The sequence below is a fragment of the Crocodylus siamensis genome, chromosome 6 (assembly GCF_052110815.1).
Source record: "Crocodylus siamensis isolate JL-2025a chromosome 6, ASM5211081v1, whole genome shotgun sequence".
NCBI lineage: Eukaryota > Metazoa > Chordata > Crocodylia > Crocodylidae > Crocodylus > Crocodylus siamensis.
The window spans coordinates 92,587,783-92,609,776 of record NC_143400.1 but is presented as its reverse complement, the minus strand read 5'-3'; the positions used below and the strand labels follow the sequence as shown (position 1 = coordinate 92,609,776).

The window sequence follows — 21,994 nt, the reverse complement described above, 5'->3', positions numbered from 1 at the left end:
ACTACAACTCCCAGGAGCCCCCGCGCGGTAATGCCTGGGGGTGTAGCTGCCCTAGGGCACAGTGCCTAGCCTTGGCTGTCTGCTCCGCCCCCGCTGCGCCAGCCCCAGGCAGGCGTCAGCCCCTGCACCTTGGGGTGCAGCTGTCTGGGCTGTGGCGGGTGGGCCAGGATGAGGCCCCTGCCCCCCACAGTGGGAGGGCCCAGCCCTGACGGGGATGCCGGACTGGCTTTGATTCAGCAGAGGGTCCCAGCCTGGGTCGCGGGGTCCCAGAAAGGGCTTGTGCTCGTCTTTGTGGCCAGGCCTTCTGTGCCCATGCGTGGCACTAGCCCCAGGATGCGTGCGCGGGCTGCGCTCAGACTCCCCCGGCCCTTGCTCTGCTGGGCTACGGGAGCCCATCTCGTCCCGCTCCTGGCTCTGGAGCTGCCCTGTCGGGATGGATCCAGGCATCCTGTTGGCTGCTTTCCTGCCCCCTTCCCTGGTGCTGGGAGCCACCCTGCTGTGGCTGTTGTGCCCCTCTGGTGCTGTTCGGAGCACCTGGCCTGCGGGACCCGTCGCTTTCCCCTCCTGGACCCCCCGCATGGGGCCCACAGGTTAAAAACTCCACAGAGCCCCAGGTGTAAGTGGAAACTGCTTTTAATCCTTCAGTAACTCCCACCAACCAAAGCTAGTCGAAGGCACCGGTCCGCCTCCCCGCACCCCCAGATTAAAGCCAATCGGGAGTTTCTAAGACAAGCTGGTTTGGGATTATAATGAGCCTAAGGAGTTTAAGAAAATGCCCCAAAAGCAAGAGCCCGTTGTGTTCGGAGATGCCGTATTTGATTGGCCTTGTACAGGCTGGGGACAGGCTGCCCTGGCATAAGCTGTTGCAGGAGGGATGGGGCCAGGGGCAGAAGCTGGGAGGGCGCTGCATTTGGTGGGGGAGGGGACTTTGGTGCCAGCCCTGGGAGGGCTGCACCCCCCAGGCTGCTAGCAAGGACCCCATGGCCACAGAGGGAGCCTGGGTTTGCATTTGGTTTTAAATGATTTTAAAAAAAAATGCCCTGGATGTTGTCTGCATGCCAGCCTGGTGCTGCAGGCACTATGATGTGACACCCCGTTCTGGCCCGTGCCCCTCACCTCCCTCCTCCAGGATGGGCTGGCAGGCAGTGCACTGGCAGGGTCCCATATGGGTGTGGGGGGCGCTCGCTGTCCCTCCCAGCCTACCCATGCCACCCCATGCCCCTTGCAGACTGGCCTGCCCCAGGGGTCTCCAGGGTTGTGCCCTCTCACTGGCCTCCCCCATCCCTACCTGCTTGGTTGCTCCGGTGCTGCCCCCTGGTGCCCACGCCCAGTGCCTGGCAGGCACTGCTCTGCGTTAGGTCGCTGCCAGGCTCTGCAGTGCTATGGTGCTCAGCAGAGGGCTGCGAAGGACAGGCCAGGGCTGCCAAGAGCCAGCCTCGGCTCCCTCAGTCCATGGCTGTCTTAGGTGGGCAGAGCTTGGTGAGGGCCTGAGATGGGCAGGGCTGGTTTGTGTGGGAGCTGCAGCTCCTCCCAGTGAGGGGGCAGGTGCTGAGGGCAGGTGTGGATCAGCGCTGCTCGGGACTGAAGGGGAAGGGGCTGGGTCCCTGGCTCTGCCCAGCTGGAGGTGCAAGATGCTGCCCTTCAGTCACTGGGGCCCGGGCATCCTGCTCCAGCGGGGGCTGGGAGGGGGTCTTCATGGGCCTGCTGCTGCCTGCTGGTGTCCTGGGGAAATGGGTGCGCAGGTGGGCTGGCTGCCTGTGCTCCCTACCACACGTCGCAGTGCTTGCCGGGGTTCATGGGCGAGCTGGCCACGCAGCCAAAGTGCTCAACAAAGTCTCTGGAGTTGCTGAGGGTGCCAATGACGCGGAACTTGTCCGGGCTGTGCGGGTCGGTGACCAGCCCCTCGTGTGAGCTCTCCGGGGTGCGCACTGAGCACCACACCTGTGGGAGGCACGGCTGTAAGGGGCGCCGGGGCCTCCTGCTTGGCCTGGCAGCCCCTGCCTTAGCTCTGCAGAGCAGCAGGGCTTCTCTGGGCTGGACAGGGTGTGAAGACAGCCCAAGAGTGCCCCAACTACAGTGGGGGCCATAGAAAAAGAGGGGGCCTGGGGAGTTGTGAGAGAGGAGCAGGGAGTAGGCCTGAGCTTGTGAGCCAGAAAAGGGCCCCTTGAAGGGGTTGGACCATGCTCGGCCTGAGCCAGATGGGACCACGTAGCCCTGATGAGGTGCTTGTGGGGCCTTCTCTCGTGGGTTCCTTTTCTACGGATGTCAGGCTTTAAAAGCCACGGGCACCATGATGGCAAGCAGGGAATGCAGGTTGGCCCCAAGGGGGGCAGGCATGATGGCTGGGGAGGGCACGGGAACATCCAGGGGTGTAGGTCAGCCACTGGAGACAGCGCAAGATTGGGACCAAGGGGTACTGGTTGAACTCTGAGTCCGGTTCGCACCAGGGCTGGGACAGCAGGGGGTGGTGGGTCAGGCATAAACAATCTCAGCAGAGCTGTATGTGTGGATGTGGTGGGGGGGTTGGGTAGCCACTGGGTTTCAAGGATGATGGGGGCACTGGCAGAGTTGTGTGGTGGTTGGTGGGGAGGGGGGCAAGGTTGGGACAGCAGTGACACCGGCTGGCAGTGAGTGGCATGGGAAATGCCTGACTGCTGGCAGGGCCCTGAGGCCAGGGTTATGGTGCTGGTCAGGGTGCAGCACCAGGGTAGGGGCAGCTGCCCTGCTATGGCATGGTACCTGTGCAAAGCCCACAAAGAAGAGCTGGTGGTTGGTGAGCCCCACGGCTGGCAGGCGCTTCTCCTCCCCATTCCTCTGTAGCCATGCTTTGTAGGCCTGCAATGAGCCCGCAGGGTTGGCTGTGAGTCGGGAGCAAAGACCGGGGAACTTCCCCTTGGTATAGCAGGGGGCGGGAAGGGCACCCTGGGCAAGTGGTTCGGGACACTCACATTGTAGGCAGCTTTCAAGCCCCCGTTGTCGGCAATGTTCTCGCCTAGGGTCTGCTTGCCATTGACGTGCTCCCCGTTCACCGCATACTTGCTGTACTGCTCTGTCATGCACTCCGTCCGGTTCTTGAAGGCCTCCAGAGAAGAGTTCTGCCACCAGGGACGCAGGTTGCCCTCCTTGTCATATTCCCGGCCTGGAACACAGTCCCGGGTGCCATCAGTGGCCAGTGAGGGCCTTGGACCCCCTGTCCCAACGGCCTGGCACAGGACTTGGCTGCCATCCCCAAGTCATGCAGGGCTGTGTGATGGCTCAACAGAGTGTCTGGCGGTGGAAGGGCCACTGAAATGGAGCAGGACGCGGGAAGGGAGGGATCAAGTTCAGAGCAGGCAAGCTGGGGTGAAGGGGCAGTGGCTTGGAGGGGCTCAGGACGGCTTCCCAAACCATGGTGTCCCTGGGAGGGAGTTGCAGGGAGAAGCAGGGACTCCTCATAGTGTCTTTCCATAGCCTGATAAGAGTAAGGGCTTCCCTCCTAGTACACATCTTTTCTGGAGGCAGGGGACAGTGAGAAAACAGGAAGCTAGATTTTGTAGCCCACTTGGTGGTTGGGTTTTGTGGTGAGACTGATGCTGGGGCCTTTGGGGCGAGCTGGCCAGAAGCCCAGTTGATGGCTTTGGGCTTTCCCTGTTGCCATGAGCTGAACTGAAACGAGCAACCACAGGGTGAAAGTCTCCACTCCCGATGCGCTGAGCCTGTATGTCTCCTATTCTGATGGCAGCGTGCGTGGGGAAGTCCTGCTGTTCCCCAACCAGACACTCTCTGACCCTTGGCATGGGGGCCCTGATCCCCCCAGGCTGCCTTTTGGGATCCACTGGGACCTGGAGAGCATGCAGAGACAAGGGATGGACACAGATGGACCCTGCTGGCTGAGAGGGGCAGTGGTGAGGGGAGGCTGGGAGACACCCACACTAGCCATGGCCCGAGATGCAGACATGGGTCCTCACCAAGCAGATGGAGCAGAAGCAAAAGCTGCGCGGGGAAGCCTGGGGAGATGCCTGCAGGTGTCACCTAGGGAGACAGGAGGACAAACCAATGGGGAGGGAAGCCAGCAGCAGGGGGAGGGCATCCTTGAGGCAGATCTCATGGCCTGGGCCATCGGCCATGTGGCAAGGAGATGACATGGAGGGAGAAGGCAGAGGATGGAATGGATGGCAGGGCCAGCAGCAGCAGTGGAGAGTGATGTGCAGAGCTGGTGTGGGACCCGTGCGGCACAGCCCTGGGGCGCAGAGGACAAAATGAGGCTGCAATGGAGAGGAGTGTGGAGCTAGGAGTGCGCTGACAGCTGGTCTAGCATCACCTCTAAGTCTAAAGACAGTGGGTTACAGCAGCCCAGAGCCAAAGGAGCTGCCAGCCCACCATTCATGGTAGCAGGTGCGTGTGTGAGGCTGGGGGCTGAGAGGGGCCAGCACTCTTACCTTGGTCATCGAAAGCATGTGTGAGCTCGTGCCCCATCACCACGCCGATGCCACCAAAGTTGAGAGCCCTGGGGAAGCCAAGGAGAAACCCTGGTTTACCTTGCATGGCTCTTGGTGGGCTGGCATCTAGGCATCATGCAACTTGGGCAGCCACGAGGTGGACCGGGTTTGGTTCTTGGGGTGTGCCCTCTGCGCTCCGCTGTGGAGTGCAGAGCAGGCAGGCAGCATGGAGAGGGCCAGCACCTGGCAAAGGACAGAGCCCCCCTGCCTGCACAGAAGAGCCTTGGGAGATGCTCGTGTCTACAGCAGAGTTGGCAGCCTGCTGGGCAGGCTGGCATTGAATGGGCATGACATGGAGCTGTCTTCAGCTGCCCACCTCTGTTAGCCAGAAGTGCTGTCTGTGGGGAAGGCAGTCCCCCCCAGGCAGGGCCTGGCTGCCCATGTAGAGCACAGCCAGCTGGGATCTGCGGAGACCCCAGTGCTGGACTTGCTCTCGGGGCTGTAGCATCACCAGGTTCAGAAATGTTTATGGCGTACAGGCCACGGGCTCCTTGATGCGGCAGTCAGTGTGTGATCTGGTGCTGTACCTGGGATGGCCGGCTGGGGCTGGGTCATGACCTCCTGCTCACTGCTGTTGAAGGCAGGGTCCCGTGGGCTTGGTTTGACCCAGTAGGACAGCTCACATGAGCCTGGGCCCCTCCTGCGACATAGGTGCCCTTGTCCCACTGTGTTGCCCCTGCTGGCCTGGCCTTTCCCACAGCCCTGGTGCTAGCACTGCCCTTGTGCCTGCCCCCCAGGGCCAGGGGCTGAGGTGGCCTCGTGTTCCTGTGGGTGGAGGGGAATGCACAGGCCCTGGTGTCCAGGCCAGGCTATGTGGAGGGTGGTATCTCCTCCTGTGATCATGCCCCCTGCCCACAAGGGCCCACAGCCCTACCAGGCATGACTACTTCCTAAGGGCTGGGCTTCGCAGTGGGGTGTAGTGACCTCTCCTCTCTGGCTGGGCCCCAGGGCGGGGAGCTCCTGTCCGGCCAGGCCCAAGAAAGCCTGCAATGGGGGCCACGCTGGACTGGGTCTGCAACCACCCAGCAGGTCTCATGGCCCCTCCCTGCCTCACACGCTGGGAGCAGAGCCCGGACGCACTTGGGGTGGTCGCGCGCGTAGAAGGGAGCCTGCAGGATCCCGGCGGGGAAGACGATGCCATTCTTGGTAGGCAGGTAGTAGGCGTTGACGGTCTGTGGGGTCATGCTCCACCTGCGGGAGGGAGGATGGGATGCATTAGGCAGCTCTTTTCCGAGTGCAGCCGCTTGCTGAAGGAATGGGACTGGGGCTTCCCTCCCAGAGCCGTGCTGGGGTCAGCCCTTCTCTGTCTTGGGCATGAGAGGCCTGGTGCCAGCCTCAATGTGGCCACCAGCGAGGCCTCCATCCGTGAGCTGTGTCTTCCGCTGGGGACTGGTGATGGGCTGGCATGAGCTGAGGTTAGCCAGAAACACAGAGGAATGGTCCCCCACCCTGGGGCAGTGGCGGGGCCAGGCAGGCAAGGGGCACAGACGGACACAACAGGAGGTGGAGGGCCAGGGAGGGAGGAGCCTGGGGGCCGGGCTGTGTTGTGACACACGTGTGCACTTGTCTGTGTTGGTGTCCAGGGTTCCAGGTGGGGTCATAGCAACTGTGTCCCACACACCAAGCACCTGGGAGCTTCTGCTTAGACAGGAAGAGACAAGACTACAGGTCCCAGCATGCTGTGGGGCCAGCAGCTGGGTAGTGCATGCTGGGACTTGTAGTCCCCACAGTAAAAGGAGGGTGATTATGGGCTCCCCTCAGGCTGTGGGAGCCTAGCAATGTAGCCTATGTCCCAACCTCCCTCCTGGGGCATAGGCCCCTCACTTGGGGCTCTGCTTGGCCTCCACCCTGCTCCTGCCCCGGCGGGTAGGAGGGAGGCCAGGCCTCCGTGCTGGAGGACGCCTTACTGGTCCCGGTTGGGGGGCTTCCGCAGCTGGTCAGCCATGACCTTGGCAGAGAAATTGTAGAAGTTCAGCATGTTCTGGAAGAAGGAGTCCTCAGAGACCTCGTACTGAGGGAAACATGAGGCGGGGAGGGGGTGAGACGGGGCCGAGCTCCACGGGGCAGCTCTGCAGGGGAGGGTGGGGTGGCAAGATGGGCTGAGGCCACAGTTCATCCCAATCCAACAGGCAGATGAAGACCCGGTGCCCCTTCCTGCCTCCCCATGCTCCCTTGCCCAGGCTCTGTCACCCCGGTGGGGTACACCGGGGCAACTCTTGGGTGTGTTCCCAGCTCAGACCGACCTGCAGATCCCTCCCTACAGCCTCCTCCCACACCTCCCCCGGGTTGCAATACCCCTTGCCAAGGGCTACCCACCCCGTCGTAGACATCATCCAACTCCTTGTTGTCAAGAATGAAGTCTGGGAAGCCGATCATGTCGTAGATGGCGTCTGCCTGCAGAGGGAGGGTCGGGGTGGCATCTGAGGTCATTGCAGGGCTAGAGCTTGTAATTGAGATGGGAGGGTCTGGGGGCATCAGGGCTCCCCCAAGGCAGGGAGGTGGGGACACAGGAGGGGGCACTGTGGCTGGGACTCATGGCCAGAGTGGCTGGCAGGAGCCCAGGGGACTGCTGGGTGGGGATGTCCCCACTACCACCCTCCAGCCCCCCTGGGGCATGAAGCCTGGTGCAGTTCATGCTGAGGGCAATGGGGCAGCGCTGGGGAAGCCGTGGCTAGCAATCAGCAGTGCCCAGGGCGGGCGCGGCTCACCTTCTCCTTCGCCGCCTGCTTTGTCTTCTCGTCCATCCAGTCGAGTTGGTCCAGGGCCTCCTCGAAAGCTGTCCGGATCTCACTGATCATCTCCTCTGCCTGCAGAAGCAGGGAGTCAGCTGCAGCCCAGCCCTGCCAGCGCATGGCACCAGCCCTTTCCCAGCTCTACGCCAGGATCCCCCCAGCAGAACAGGCAGGACTGCGGGGGGTGGTATAGCTGGGTTGAACCAAGTTGAGCTGAACCCCTTTGGGGGGGGTCAGGCTGGGGAGAGACCCTCCTATCTACAAGCACATGCCCAGCATCATCCTGCTGGGGATTTAACCCCTGGTGTGCTGCAAAGGAATTGGTGGGGAGAGAAATCTGAGCTGTGGAGAGCCGGGGGTGGGGCTGGGTACTCACAATGGCCTTGCTGTCCCGGTCAAAGGTGGCTTTCACAAACAGGGAGCCCAGAGCAAAGCCCAGCGTGTCATCGGTGTTGGAGATGCAGGTCTGCCAGCGCGGCGTGCAGGACTGCAGGTGATATGGATGGGTGAGACAAGGGGACAGCAGAGGCCTGGGACAGCAGGACGTGACCTCTGGTACTAGGGGGGCTTCCCTCTGCCACGTATGTGCCCACCCTCCCCCTTGGAGAGGCCCTGGTGCTCAGGCATGTTCCCTCTGCCTCATGCCTATCCCTTGGGGACCCCTCCTCAGCCCCCTGCCTGACCCCTCCTGGGCTCTGCAACCCCTTTCCCCCAGGGCCTGTTTTCTGGTGGGAGACTCATTGGGGGCTCACTGTTCCCCAGCCCTCTCCCTCTCCCCAGCCCGACAGGCCTGAATGGAGCCTTTGGCCCAGAGTCCCATCCTTTCTGCCAAGCCAGGCACCCCGTTTGCTGGTTGCAGGCAGACCCTGCAGACAGGACAAAGCTTTGCAGCAGTCCCACTCATGCTGTCCCAGGTCCAGGTCCTGTCCCTCACCTCTGAGCTGCTTCGGACTTTCACCCCCGCTATCCTGCAGCTTCATTCACAGCCAGCAGGGCTCTGTGACCCCACCCTAGGCTGAGGGCACTTCCCTTAGGGACCCCCCACCCATTCATGCCAATGTCCCAACCCATCCCCATCTGCTAGGAGGTGGCTGGTGGAGCAGTCCCTGGGACTCCCCAGGGGCAGGTAGGGTTGTAATTCCCTGCAAAGAGCAGGACTCCCCTTTCCTCCTCTACCATGTGTGCAGTGCAGATGCCAGTAGCACCGCAGCCCCCACCTTCTTGGTGCCGTAGAGGGTCTCCAGCAGCTTCTCCTGGGCTGTCTCGAATCGCTGGTCCAGGCTCGAGGCTGTTTTCTGAACCAGGTTCCACATCATGTAGTTGTTCAGGACGCTGCGGAGCACAGGATGGCACCATGGTGGGTCTGGGCCCCCGCCCCTGGCACGTACTCCTTGAGACAACCACCACCCATTCCCTCTGGCACAGTACTGGGATAGTCAGGTAATTCTCTTCCTCCTCCCATCACAACGGTACAGCCCTTAGTAAACCCCCACCTCCTAGACGTGTCCCCCACCCCTCCCTCTGGTGGCCATGGTCCTGAGGCAGCTCTGAGCAGTGCCCCCCATGCTGCTCCTTCATGGCCATGGCCCTGTGATCCTTCCTTTGCCCATCCCTGGGGGACACAGCCCTACATCTCCCCCGTGCCACATGCTGCCAGGCACAGCTGTGGGGCCACATCCACCACCCCCACCATGGGTGAGGCCTGAGATTGACACGTGTGCCCTCCCTCTCTCCAAGGCCTGGCCCAGAGCCCCCTGCCCCCATGGGAGCTGTGTTGGGAGGGGCGGGGGGGGTCTCTACCTCCTGTCAGTGCTGTTGATGAGCTCGGAGACCTGCTGTAGGTACTCGTGCCCGTACACCACCACAGGCTCCGTGTCGGCCAACTCCAGCGGGGACAGCGCGTAGGAGATGAAATCCAGCCAGTCGATGGCAGGGGCCAGCACCTGTTGAGTTAAGTCATAAGTGGGTTCAAGGGGCAGGGCCCCCTGGGGGGAGGCCTCTCAGCCCCTCCTGCTGACCCCCGTCCCATCCCCCACTCTCCGTCTAATGAGTCAGTGATCCCCCGTCCCACTTCCTTCCTTCCCTGTTGCTGTGGTGACTGGTTGCTTGGTAACTGCTGCCCGGTGACTGAAGCCGGCTGTGCTGTATCGCTAGCAGCTGTATTGCTAGGACCGGTGCAGGGATGGACAGCCACTCCCCGGTGCAAGGAAGCACAGAGCCTGGGGTGGGAGGGCTTGGGCTGTGGGTTCAGACTGGGTGGGCTATAGCCATAAAAACAGCCAGTGTCCACCCACAAGAGGTATTGTGTGGCAATCGAGCTTGTTAGGGGGCTGCTGTCTAGCAAAGGAGAAGCAAGCAGCTGCAAATATTGTCAATGCAGAAACACTGTCAGAGGTGGTACAAGGAGGATGTGTGGAGAGAATGAAAGTACACTAAGGAAAGCATGAGACTACCAGGGGGGTTATGCAAAAAAGGTTTAGAAAAATACCCAGTCATGAAAAATCAAGTATGTAAATCGCCAGCGGTTGTAACAGTACGGGTAGGAATACTGAATGTGCAAGTCACGGCAGGTATAAAATGTTTGGGAGCAAAGGGTTGTCTGACTGCTGGGCTGCTGAACGTCTTGGCGAGACCTCAGACTGTCTGATGTGCAGGTTAGTAATGTCTAATTTGCGAGGTAACCAGTGCGTTTCTTAGGCCCCGGTCATACTTTACACAAATTACATAATTCGTGGGTAAATTGCGCAATAGATTTAGACCAGCCACATGTGCAAAGTAATTATCATGCCATAAAAATAGCCATCCAGCTATGAAAAGAGCCAACCAGCAACAAAGTCAGTGCTTGAAAATGTGTGGCAACTTTCTAGCTGGTTTCTATCCAGCTTTCCTTTGAACATGTGGCAGGCTCCTTAGTCTAAGGGCTTATGCTGTCTGCTAAATAAACTCGCGTGACGATGTTGTCTCTTGAGCATTCTTGTTCTCAGCAATGCACTGGTTTCCCAGTCCAAGATGCTGGGGTAACAGGGCAGTGGCAGAGATGGGGGTGGGGGGCAGGAGTGAGGGCCATCACTGCCAGGGCTGGGGGCTCCCTCCCGCCCAGTATCTGCATGTTCTCTTGCAGCTTACTCTGCCCGTCCCTGCCCCATTTGAATGGAAAGGGGGTGACACTTGGCAGGGGTGTCCATGTCTCTGTGTGTGTGGAGGGAGTTGCGGGAGGAGGAGGGCACAGGAAAAGAGCCGTGGCATTTTGGCAGCTGCTGCTGGCTACTTAGGATGCTGCTCAGCCAGGCCTCCTGCATCCCTGGCACCGGAGCCAGCGGAGTGCACTGGAATCCTAATGAAACGGGGTGGGGGAAGGGAGCAGCCTGAGAGCATGGCAGGGGAGAGTCCAGGCGAGAGGGCCCCCCAGGCAGGGGCTGGCCTTTCCCCCTGGGGCCAGGGCAAGGTGAAGCTTGTGCTTCCCTTCCCCATGTGCCTGCATGGCTTGGATCCACTCCAAGGCCCCCTGGTTCTGCCCTTTTCAGGTCACGGTGGGATCTGTCTGCCTCTGGACAGCTGCTCCTACAGACAGTGTCCCCCGAGCCTCAGGCAGGACTTGTCCCCTGCCCCACCTGCAGCTCAGCAATGCTCATCTTGTGGTAGATCTTCTCATCATCCCGCCGCTCGTCCTGGGGCACGGTCAGGTTGGCCAGCTGGGTCTCCAGCTCGAGAAGCTGCTGCATCTGCTCCCGGGTGGACTCCTGGGCCCCTCCAAGCAGCATCCCCAGCTCTACCATGTAGTCCAGGTAAGCGACCAGCACCTGCCATGCCAGCAAGGGGCACTGGGGTTACCCAGGGGCAAGGCACCGGACGTACCTCTGGGCAGTTGTGGGCTGAGGGTCCCAAGGCGGCTGGGTGCTCAGCTCCTAACTTCCCATTGCAGAGAATCATAGGAGACTGGTAGGGCATGCATGGGGATGCACGTGGCCTCCCTGATGGGGCCACTGCCCCCCCAACGGCTGATACTGACACTGTCAGCAGGGCTGGTGCCCCCCCGACAGGGCCACCACTGTCAGTGGCTTCTGCGGGTGCCCCCCCAGATTCAGGAGGCACCAGTCACTCATGCAGAGAATCCCCACCCCTGCCAAGATGCCCTGCCCAGCTGATGCCAGCATAAGCTCTGGTCCAGGGGCAAGAGGAGCCCCTATCTTCAGCACCATGGGGCAGGGAGGTGTATGCACCACCCTCCAGGCTAGATCTGCCACGGGTAACCAAGACAGTGCAGAAGCTGCCTGGAGTGTGCACTCGAGGGCAAAGGCTTTTGAGACCTCTCCTAGATCCAGGGCCTGCCCCTGAGGCTGGCCTTGTGGGCCAGAGCAGGTGGGAATGGTGCTTGCCATGGGCAGCCTGTCCCTGCCTCTGTCTCACCACACAATGTACCTTCTCGTTGGCTGTCTTGTTCAGATAGTAATCTCGGGAGGGGAGGAAGAGGCCAGACTGATCCACCTGGTGGAGAGGCAGATGGGGCACAAATGAGTCTGGAGTCCCTCTGCCCAGGCCAGTATAGCAGAGGCAGCAGGCATGGACCGAAGGGCAGGAGCGGAGGGAGGGGAGCCTAGGGCTGGGGTATTTCCATGCCAGGGTGGAGGTTGGAGGGGTTGGCCTGGCCTGAGCAGAGCTCGGTGGGGCAGGAACAGCTTCCACCACCCACTGAGCCTTTCAGTCCCCGTCTCCAGGCTGTGGAGGTGACACGACCTGGATGATGTTGCTGTTGGAGCTCTTGGAGTCAGCGCCCACATAGACGGTGAAGAAGGGTGAGGCCCGGTATGTGCCGGATACCATCTTCAGGACCTCCATGAAGTTGTTCTGGCTCCACGGCCCTGTGATGTTCCACCCACCGATCTGCCAGAGGCAAGGACAGGAGTTTGGGGGGTGGGGGACAGACGAGCTGCCCCCTTGGTCTCACTCAAACGCCCTTGCCCTCACCCCCCATCACATGCAGCTTCACAGGGAGCCTGCCCTGCCCTCCCAGTCTGGACGAGGGGGCACTGGGCTCCCCTCCGCACATGCTGCCCCCAGCCAAGACCAGATGGGGCTTCTCCTCTCATTTATGTCATGGGCACATGCCTGGAGGGGGGAAGCCACTCTTGTGGCAAGCCAGTCCCAGCCCAGGGTGAACCCCTCTCACCCGCCCCCCACCCCAAGAGATTCCCTGAGAATCCCAGCCCCCTCCTCCCTGGCGCACCTTCTCAATGAGGTCCATGAGGGGCTCTGAGCCCAGCTCCTCGATCTTCTGCTCCTTCAGGCAGGACAGGTAGTACCGCTGCGTCTTCCTCTCAGCCTCGCTGCTGGAGTTGAACGTGGTGTTCTCTGGAGTTGGGGGGGGGTGATGGGGGCGGACAAGGGGTAGACTCACTTGTGGCCCCTCTTACAGCAGCCCAGGCACATGGAAGGGCTTGGCAGATTGGCCCATGTCCCTCAGCCCCTAGCTCTGCTGGGATCCCTTTGGTCTGGGTTCCCCCTCATCCTTTTTTGTAACCAGGAGGTTAGGAGGGCTAGGAAGCTGCAGACTAGCTCTGGTGCTGGCAGGGAGGGGGGACATGGAGGTCAGGTTCCCTGCGTTACTTGGCACCAGGGGACAGCCTCACCCCCCACTGCCTGGGGCTCTGCCTGGGTGGACCCAGCCCAGCGCGGGAGCAGGCTCCGAGGCCCCAGGGAAGCTGTAGCAGGGTGTGATCTCAGCCTGCCCCTGTGCTGTATCCAAGCTGCCATAACCTAGCAACATACAGGTGAAATCCCCATCCCTGGTGCCCACAGTGAAGAGGTGGCTGGGTCAGAAGGCTTGCACGGGCCCTGCTGACTGTGGTGCTAACTTCCTACTCTATGTGCATGCATGTGCACGCTGGGGAGAGGATCTCCCCAATTCCTGAAGAAACCCAGGCTCTCCCCTTGCTGGCAGGGTCTGGGAATTCAATCACCAAGGACCTAGAGAGAGAGTCTTTGCTCAGTCTTGCCTTTCCCCCCAGAGAAAAGGAGCAGTGTCACACCTAGGAGGTGCTTCATGATGGCCTGGTTCTGGTCCCAGATGCTGTTGAACGTGCTCCACTTGGAGCGCCCGTCAGGAAGTGGATTCCGCTTGATCCACCCGCCACACGAGTACTGGTAGAAGTCCTTGCAGGGGTCGGTCTCCCGGTCCAGTGCCTCCAAGATCTTGCTGGCCACGCGGATGCAGGCCTCCGTCAGGCACGTGCTGTGGGAAGGGTCTGCAAGGGAGAGGTGCCGTCACCCAGGCCCACCCAGCAGGTGGGGAAACTGAGGGACAGATGGGCTCCTTCATGATCTTACTGCAAGGCTATGGTGGAGCAGGGGGGGAACCCAGGAGTCCTGCTGGTGACCATAAGGCCCCTCTTGTTCTGGGAGCACATGATGATTCCAGTGCTACTCAGTGGGCTGAAGCCTGAGTCGCAGTACCCACCTCCTGCTGGTCACCTGGCAGGCTGGTGCCATGGGTCCCTGTGCTCTGTTCCTCACAATACCTGATGTTTAGCTCTTGCAGGGCAGCCCTGGGGACCCCCTCCCCCCAGTGCATTGCCCTTGAAGCAGAATCCCTCCTTCCAGGCAGGGCACCTTGCAGCATGGCAGGGGTAAATGCTAGTTGCCTGTGGACAGGGACCATCCCATGTAGCCTGGCACAGGTAAATGCTAGTTGCCTGTGGATAGGGAGAGGGGCATCACGGAGCACCCCACACATCCGTCTCCTACCTTTGTTGTACTGGACACCCAGGGTGATCATAGAGCCTGCCAGCAGCATGGCCAAGAAGAGGGAGATGGCGCAGAGAACCAGCTCTAGCTGAGTCCGTGAGCCCAGGTGGCTCAGCAAGGGCATGACCCCTTTCCTGAACCCCACCTGGGAGGGAGAGAGAAGGGGGGCAGGATGGGAGGGGGTATTGGGGCACAGTGGGGATGAAACCAGCAACACAGAAATAGTCATAAGTCCCTCTGGAGCCCAAAGACCTCCCTCCACCTTAGGCCATGCCCCATGGCAGCGCCATGCTGTCCTCTTCCTTACGGCCTTACAAACGCAGACTCTTTCCTTTCCAATGCCACTCGCTCTCCCATGGGTGAGGCGCGAGGCCAGCTCAGCACCCAGCCCTAGGCATGGGATGCTTGATTGCTGCTTTGTCATTTGCATATTTCAAATATCATTTGCACACGTCCCCCACAGGACCAAAACCCACTTACTATGCATTCGATTACATTCTGCCGGGTTATTTACATACTGGCTTTTAGTGCCCTGTGCTTTATCGCAGAAGCCGATGCCAGGAAAAAAATAAAGGCAGCAGCTAAAGCACTGGCTAATGGAACAGTGCAAAGATGGAGCACTGCAGGGACAGAGATTTCTGCTTGCATGGGCTGTTTGTTAGGCTCCTGGTTGTGACACGCGGTCACAAGCTGGAGGGTGATTTTACCCAGGGCTTTGGGTAGTTTAAAATGAGTAAGCACCTGCCCGCCATGGTACCCATCTTGGATTGCTCCCTCAGCCTGATGGCTAAGAGAAAGGTGGCACTTTGTGGTGGGTGGGGGTTTCCCTTCACTATTCACATGCATGGGGCCAAGCATGAGGGCCCAACAGGAGATAAATGGTGTTAGAGCAGCAAGTGGCATCGTGTTTTAGTCATCTGCCGGGGAGGTTTGAGAGCTGATCACAGGAAACCATGGTGGCTCAGAGCCCAGTGTCACCTGACAGAAGAGAGGGGTGCAATCGCATAACCTGATTCTGGTTCAGTTTTTTTGGTTCTGGTTATTGGCAGAGTCTGTTTATCTGCCTACATTTGCTGGGGTGGGAAAGGCTATGCTGATTCCTGGTGGTGACTGCATTTCTGTGGGGATTGGGCTCCGCACAGAGCTGCGAGCAGGCCCTGCCCTCCGCTCTAGTGGGACGTGGCACCAGGGGGATGGGTGTCAGGAGCCAGCAGGAAGGCTAAACTACCCCCACTGGCTCTGGGTACCAAGAGGGCCTGGTGCTAGTGGCCTAACTATCCCCAGGTGCCCTGTCAGTGCCCAGCAGGGGAGAGGCTTTGGGTTGCTGCCACCTTGGTCTTCGTTTCCTGGGTCTTGCTGGCTTGTTCTTGGTGTCCTGCTCTCTGGGTGCTGCTTCCCTGCTCTGTCCTTGCTCCTCTTACTGGCTCCTCGTTCGTCCCTATTGATTTCCTACTCCAGATGCCAGACCCCTGTTCCCTGACAGCTGGCTCTTGGTTTATTGCTTGGCTTACTTAGCTAGAGCTCCTTGCTTTGGACCCCTCTGGCTACTGACTCCAGTCTGGGTCTGGATCCCTGCCTCCTGTCCCTGATATTCCTTGGCTCGCGGCTCTACCTAGGGTGACCCTGGATGTCCTGACCCCTTGCAGACCTCAGCTTCCTGACCCATCTGCTACTGACGCCCCAGCTCTAGCTGGGACCCTTGCCTGTTCCCAGTCCTCTGGGCTCTGACACGCTAGGCTCAAGCCTAGACAAGAAGGGGCTTTCTGATGGCCTGGCTAAACCAAAAAATAAAAAGTATCCATTTGATGCCAAATATTTGGAGTTTCTCCCCCAAAATGGGAAAGCTGATAGTATCCTGTTTTTCAGTGGAACAAAGCAGAGTTTAAGGGGTGGGGAGCTGCTTTTAAAATGGAAGCAACCTGGCTCTCAAAAACACCACTTCAAAACATAATGGCAATATGTTTCATTTGTGTATTTTCAGCTGCTTCTTCAGGGTGGGATTTTGCGGGGTGGGTCTTAGGGCCAAAACTATGCATCGGGCTTGCCCTGAATTTGCGAATGGCCATGATTGAGTAGGGTCTTTATTTTCCAGCAGATGAATGGTTTCACCCAGCCCTAGGGGAGAGGGCCCAGCACTGCCAGACTTCCCCTCCAGGCCTCCAGCCACTGGGGTTAAGTAAAAGACCCAGAACCAGGTGGGGCTGCCCTATGGGGTCCCACTTCCTTTGCCAAGAGACCCCCCAAGCTGCTATGGAAGCTGGTACAGTTCAGTGCAATAGGGAGACCAAACGCTGGGGGGCAGGGGCTGGAGGGGTGTGTGGGGAGGGAAGCTGTCAGCAGGCCTTGCAAAGAGCAAGGGCAGAAGCTGCTTCATTTGGCATCAGAAATGGCCTCTCCCTCTCCTCGCACTAAGTCTATTCAGTGACGTCTACATTTTTCTGGAGCCAGCTGGGCAAATAGATTAGCTCGTCCCAGAGCCAGCCCTTGCACTGAGCTCTGCGCTGCACGAGAGCTGCCTTGGTGCTGGGGGGACCAGCAAGCCACCTCCTGGCCACCAAGACGTCATGTGTGGGAGCCGGACCCTACCTCCACGCTGTCGGGAGAGGCGTTCCCATCCCCCGCCGCCTCCACCCCCTCCTCCTCCTGCAAAGTAGCTCGTTTGTAATCAGGCATCTGCAGAGAGAGGGGGAGAGAGAGCGAGTAAGCTGGGGATGAGCCTGCAGAGGGCTGAGCCAGGGGCCAGTAGCAGGGGCTTGCCCCCCAGGTTAGGGCCGGTGCGGAGGGAGGCCTGTGCCAGCCTTGCCTACACCAAGGGAAGGGAGGAGCACTTGCTTTCGCCTCTGGGGGTTTGAGTGGGGCGGGTGGGCAACAGGGATTTGGGGCCTCCCCTTTCCGAGGCACCGGGCCCCGAGCTCCAAGGATGGAGACGGGACACTTGCATCTGCCTGCGGCCCCGCGCGCCTCTTGGCCCGCCGTGGGTTGCCATGGCAGCGCCGCAGCTTCTGCGTGGCATCAGCATTCCTGACAGGTGTCACGCTGCCTCCTGGAGACTCATCCTCTGTTCCCAGGCAACCTGCGGCTGCATCCCCTAGCAACACCACCGCCTCCTCCCTCCATTCCCGGAGCTGGAAACTTCCACGCGGATGGGGTCACGCCGAGAAACATCTGGAACAGCTGGCTGGAGGCGAACTCTCTAACCGAGCAAGCAGCCAGCGGCAGGACCCCCTGCCCAGCCCCACCACTGTCCTGGGAGCCGAGCCCAGCTCTCCCACACCCCTCACAGCACAGCCCTGTTTCCCTGTGCTCCCTGAGCCACCCTAGATACCCCGCTGGCACAGGGAGGTGCCCAGGGCCTGGCAGGCAGTCCGGCCCCACAGTGCTGGGCTGGTGGGTGGTACTGCAGCTCCCCTGCAGCATGGCCCGCTGTGTAGCCTGGCTAGGACAGTGGGACCATGGGCTGGCCTATGCCACAGGTGGGGCACTGGTGGGGGGGGCACCGCCTGCTGTGCGTTCCAGGTGCCCAGCACTGGCATCACTAGTTTTGCCCCTGGTTTAGATGAAGAGTCTGGCACCTCCAGAGTGAAGCTTCATTCCCATTCGCAATAAGGCTTCCACCAAGTTATTGCCTGGGCTAAAATAGCCCCTCTGGGGAGAGAGTCCTCTGCTGTTTGGGTGGCCTCTTCAGGGTCTCACACCCACCCCAGATCTTCCCCTTTCCCTGCCCTGTGGAGTTTGCACTGACTGTGCTAATGGGCCTGGCAGAACGTACTAGCAGGCAGGCTGCGGCGGATGCTTTTCCTGAACTGGCCAATAGTGCAACAGCTTTCAGATCAACTGGCCGGCTGTCGGTAGGTTTCAGAGTCAACGCGCAGCAGGGGAGAGGCTTTGCAGCTCTTGTCTGAGGCTGTCTGCAGACTCAGGAAGACGCTGTGGGGCTGGTTATACTCAGGGTCATGTTTTTTGGGGTTCTTTCATGGCTGCAAGGGCTGGCATGAGGCTTTGTGGGGGGCGGGGGGGGGTAAAAGCCCCAGCGAGGGTCAGATCTGCACCCAGAGCCTGCTAGGAGGTGCTATGCTGCCAGGGGGCTCCCCAGGGCACTGCCAACTCCTGGAGTGGGTTCAAGCCCATTCAAAACCCAACATTTGGCGGGAAATCCCTCACAGGGAGGATGCCTGATGCTGCTGGCATCTGTGAGTACGTCTGAGCCTGGCAGCCACATGGCGCCTGGGATTCCACCGCCCACCCACCCACTTCAGGGAGCCCCATCTGTGGGGCTTCCTCTCCCCCCACAGCACCCCAGAATTGGCTCCCACCCCGCCAGAAGGAGCCCGCTCCCCACCAAGCTACAAGGACCCTGGTGACTGGTTAGCTTAGGCACCCTGTGGGGAGCTGTGTGGGCAGCCCTGGACTGGCATGTAGGGGTCGGTTCTCCCATGCCAAGGGTCCCCCTCCTGCCCCTGGGTGGCTAGAACTGGCTCCCTGAGGCAGCGAGGTGCTGCAGGGGTGCATTGTCAGGGCAGTGCAACCTCCTTGGACCCCGGCCCCTGGCATCCCCCGGCCTGGCCCCGGGGGGGCTTGAGAGGAGGGGATGGATGTGGGAAGAGAGGCCTGTTCCCTACCAATGCTGGGCCACCGGCGCGCCAAAGGGTGCCAGACCCACCTGCACCTCCACGGGGTTCTTGCCAGGTAAGCAGGAACCGGCTCGGGGACCCCCGTCGGCGCCCCCCTGCCAGGCGGGGCTGCTCCCCTGCTCGGGGCCTAGCTGGTCTGCAGCCTGCGTGTCCTCCTCCCCCTTCCCTCCCGCTCTGGAGCAGCTGCCTGGGGAGTCCCAGTGCTGCCGCAGCAGCCCCTGGGGCCTCTGACATCCCCAAGGAGAGAGGAACCTGCGTGCTCAGCACTGGCGCGGGTGCGCGAGGCCTGCCGGGCAGGATGAGGCCAGGAAACAGGGCCAGGGCAGCAGGGGGGCGCTGAGTCACAGGGCAGGGTGGGGGGCAGCGGTGGGAGCAGGCTGCTTGGATGCAGTGCAGCAGGGCTGGCAGCCCCCAGACTTCCCTGCCCCCCACCCCCGCTCTTCTGAGGGGCTGGTGCAGCCAAAGGACTGGGGTGGGGGGTCCCTGGGATCTTTGGGGTGCCCCCAGCTCCCCTCTCAGGGCCTGCCAGGGTGCGCGCCCTTGCTGGGGAGGGGGCAGCTGGGGCGGAGGGCAGAGACATCGCAGCCCGCCTCCCCATGCCCTGCTGGGCGCGGGCTGCAGAGGAGAGCTGGAAGCCCCTGCCCCAGCTGGAGGGCAGGGATGCTCCGGGGCCTGGGCCCCCCCGCCCCTGCTCTGCGGTGGGGCGGGGGGCTCCGGGGGGGGTACTCACGCTGGTGCCGAGGTCGTGGAGCGCTACGTTCATGGTGGAGCCGCGGGAGCCGCCGCCGCCGCCTAGCGCCGCCGCCAGCCCGGGCCGAGCGGGGCGGCGCGGGGACCTGCCATGGCCCCGCGTGGCCCGGCCGGGGCCGGGGCCGGGGCCGGGGCCGGGGCGCTAGCGGGACGCGGCGCCCATGGGCGGCCAAGGTCAGCGCGGAGCGGCCGCCGCCTCCGGCCCCGGCACCGCGCCCCGTGCGCAGGGCGGCGGACACGCGCGGCGTGGCTCAGGGCCGCCCCCCGCGGGCACACGCGCGGGCTGCACGCCCGAGGCGCCGCACCCGGGGCACGCAGGGACACGCCCGCGGGGGCACAGGCACACGCGGGCTGCCACGCCCGGAGAGGCGCACACATGCGTGCGGGCGGGCACGCCCACGGTGGCGGCGGCGCACGCAGGCTGGCACACTCACGTTACAACAAGCACGCATCGGCTAGCACACCCACTGTCACGGAGGTGGACGCAGCCTGGCACACCTGCCATCACACAGGCACGTACAGGCTGGCACACTCTTGTCACACAAGCACACGGAGGCTAGCACGTGTGCTGTCACACAGGCACAAACAGGCTGGCACACCCACCCCTCATCACACAGGCACGTGCAGGCTGCACACTTGCTATCACAGACGTACACACTAGCACCCAAGAAACCACAAGCAATCAGGTGGCTCTGGACACCCGGACATCGCACACGCACACCATCCGAGCTGCAGTCACGCTGTCAAACAGGGTTTGGAGCAAACCCAGGCTAACACACAGCACCGCACACTGTCTGTAGAAATCAGTCACACTGATGCTTGGAAGCACAGACACACAGTCGCACGCCCTGATACACAAGCAGAGACCCACATTTCTGACACACAGTTGCACCCACCCTGCGCAGAGAGTCTAGTGTACACACAGCCTAACCCGTACCTCTGCAGCCTCACACTCATCACACAGGCAGAGAGAAACATCTGTGACACAGGCAAGTGCACACATTTTGACACATAACAACATGCAGTCACACAATCATTCTGGCACATGCACACGCAATTCTGTCCCCTCCCAGGTTACTGTATCTGGGTGGGAAGAATCAGGTGAGACCCCAGCAGGCCGCACAAACAGGCCCTTGGGGCACTGCCAGAGGGAGGGCACATGCTGCCTGCTCCCAGCCGCCTCTTCCCAGCACACTGAAGGTACAACCACACCCGCATACAGGCACTGCTGCCAGGCACACACCTGCATGCATACAGCATGTACAACATGCCCCATGCCTGTACACACAGGTGTTACCCCCAAACACACAGCCTTTTTGAGGCACACAGTTTTCCACCCGCAGTGCATTTACGGCACAGGCGCACACACTTCCAGGTATTGCCCATCCAACATGCACCATCTCCCCTTGCAACATCCCCCCCACCAATGCTTCCAGGCCCTGCCCCTGAACCCAGAGCAGCCCCAGTACTTCCTCCACCCCGTGAGCCCTGCAGGGGTCCTGGGCAGGGGGGTGAGCTCGGGGCTCTGCTGGCCGTTGTCTGTTGGCTCAGGGGCAGGTGGGGCAGTGCGAAGCTCCGCTTCTCTCCTCCTGCTCAGTGGAGGGGTCCTGGGCAGGTGGCAACACAGAGGGGTGAATCTCTTCTCCCCCTGGGCTGGGTCAGCTCCGCAGCAAGGCTGTCAGGGAGAAGGTCTCTGAGTTCCCGGCCTGGGAAACTACTCTCATGCCTGGGTGGTGGAGATGGAGACGGCCTTAGGTTGGCACCCTCCTTCTTCACAGGGGCTTCACACACTTGCTGTGCAGGCACGCTCACCCCCAAATTTGCACACTGCCACTCTGACATACACATGCTGGCACACTTCCACCACGACCCAGACTGTCTCAAACAGGCATAGTTACACCCTGACACACACATGCACACTCATGCATAAGCATGCTCACACTCACTGGCACACACACATGCTCACACTCACATCCTGGCACACTTCCATCCTAACACACACACATGCTCAAACACACGTGCTCACACTCACTCACTGGTGCACTTAAGCCCTAACACACATGCATTAATTGACTAGACTCATGTGCTTGCACATGTACACCCTAATACACACACATACGTGCGCGCACTGGCACATGTATACCCTGACACACACTCTTATACTCATTGGCACGTGTACACCCTCTCTCTCTCACACACCCATGCTCACACTCACTAGCACATATATACCCTGACACACACACACTTTCTCTCTCTCTCTTTCTCTCCCTCTCCCTGGCTTATTTACTCCCACAGATGCCCAGGCACACTTGCAGTGCAGCATACCCCTTTACTTCTACCAATGACCAGGACATGTACAATAAGCCAGGTCCGTTGTTGCTGCGCAACAGGTGAGGGGTGAAACATTCTGTTGTGCGCAAGTTATTGTGTTGCTCCGGCCAGAGCAGCCGTAGCAAGTGAGCAGGGAGCATCCTGGTCTGAGTAGGTGCCCATGGGTAAGGACAGGAAGGGGCACGTGTTGGGGGGCCACGTGGCAGCAGGAGCTAGCAGGGGAGGAGTGTGCCAGGAAAGGTTGTACAAGAAGGTGGTGGCTCTGTGCATGTGTGTAAGCTCACAGCCGGGGCCTGGTGTCCCTGCCCTGGAGGATGTGCTGCCAGGTGGG

General features: G+C 60.9%; 1 protein-coding gene across 2 annotated transcripts; it reads right to left on the bottom strand.

Moving 5' to 3' along the window:
* Nucleotides 1–626: 626 nt before the first annotated feature.
* ECE2 (endothelin converting enzyme 2) lies at nucleotides 627–19,583 on the bottom strand. Of its 2 annotated transcripts, XM_090050571.1 has the most exons (19): nucleotides 19,313–19,581; nucleotides 16,538–16,624; nucleotides 13,952–14,096; nucleotides 13,237–13,452; nucleotides 12,435–12,559; nucleotides 11,945–12,091; nucleotides 11,630–11,695; nucleotides 10,822–11,010; nucleotides 9,011–9,153; nucleotides 8,428–8,542; nucleotides 7,587–7,697; nucleotides 7,187–7,285; nucleotides 6,795–6,872; nucleotides 6,386–6,489; nucleotides 5,559–5,669; nucleotides 4,419–4,486; nucleotides 2,949–3,139; nucleotides 2,740–2,835; nucleotides 627–1,941 (listed from the first exon to the last, which is right to left on the bottom strand). In XM_090050571.1, exons 1-19 carry the CDS (start codon nucleotides 19,343–19,345, stop codon nucleotides 1,765–1,767), a joined length of 2,301 nt encoding a protein of 766 aa, XP_089906697.1. In that variant the 5' UTR covers nucleotides 19,346–19,581; the 3' UTR covers nucleotides 627–1,764. The 2 variants fall into 2 exon arrangements, with proteins under 2 accessions (XP_089906697.1, XP_089906698.1); XM_090050572.1 differs by lacking the exons at nucleotides 627–1,941; nucleotides 2,740–2,835 and adding an exon at nucleotides 3,948–4,011 and having other exon boundaries at nucleotides 2,999–3,139; nucleotides 19,313–19,583.
* Nucleotides 19,584–21,994: the final 2,411 nt, after the last annotated feature.

Coding starts and splice junctions, on each gene's coding strand:
- ECE2 (XM_090050571.1), bottom strand. CDS start 19,345: ATGAACGTAGCGCTCCACGACCTCGGCACCAGC. Junction 12,560..13,236: donor CATCATGAAGCACCTCCTAG/GTGTGACACTGC, acceptor CCCCAACTCCAG/AGAACACCACGTTCAACTCC. Junction 4,487..5,558: donor TACGCGCGCGACCACCCCAA/GTGCGTCCGGGC, acceptor TGGCTTCCCCAG/GGCTCTCAACTTTGGTGGCA.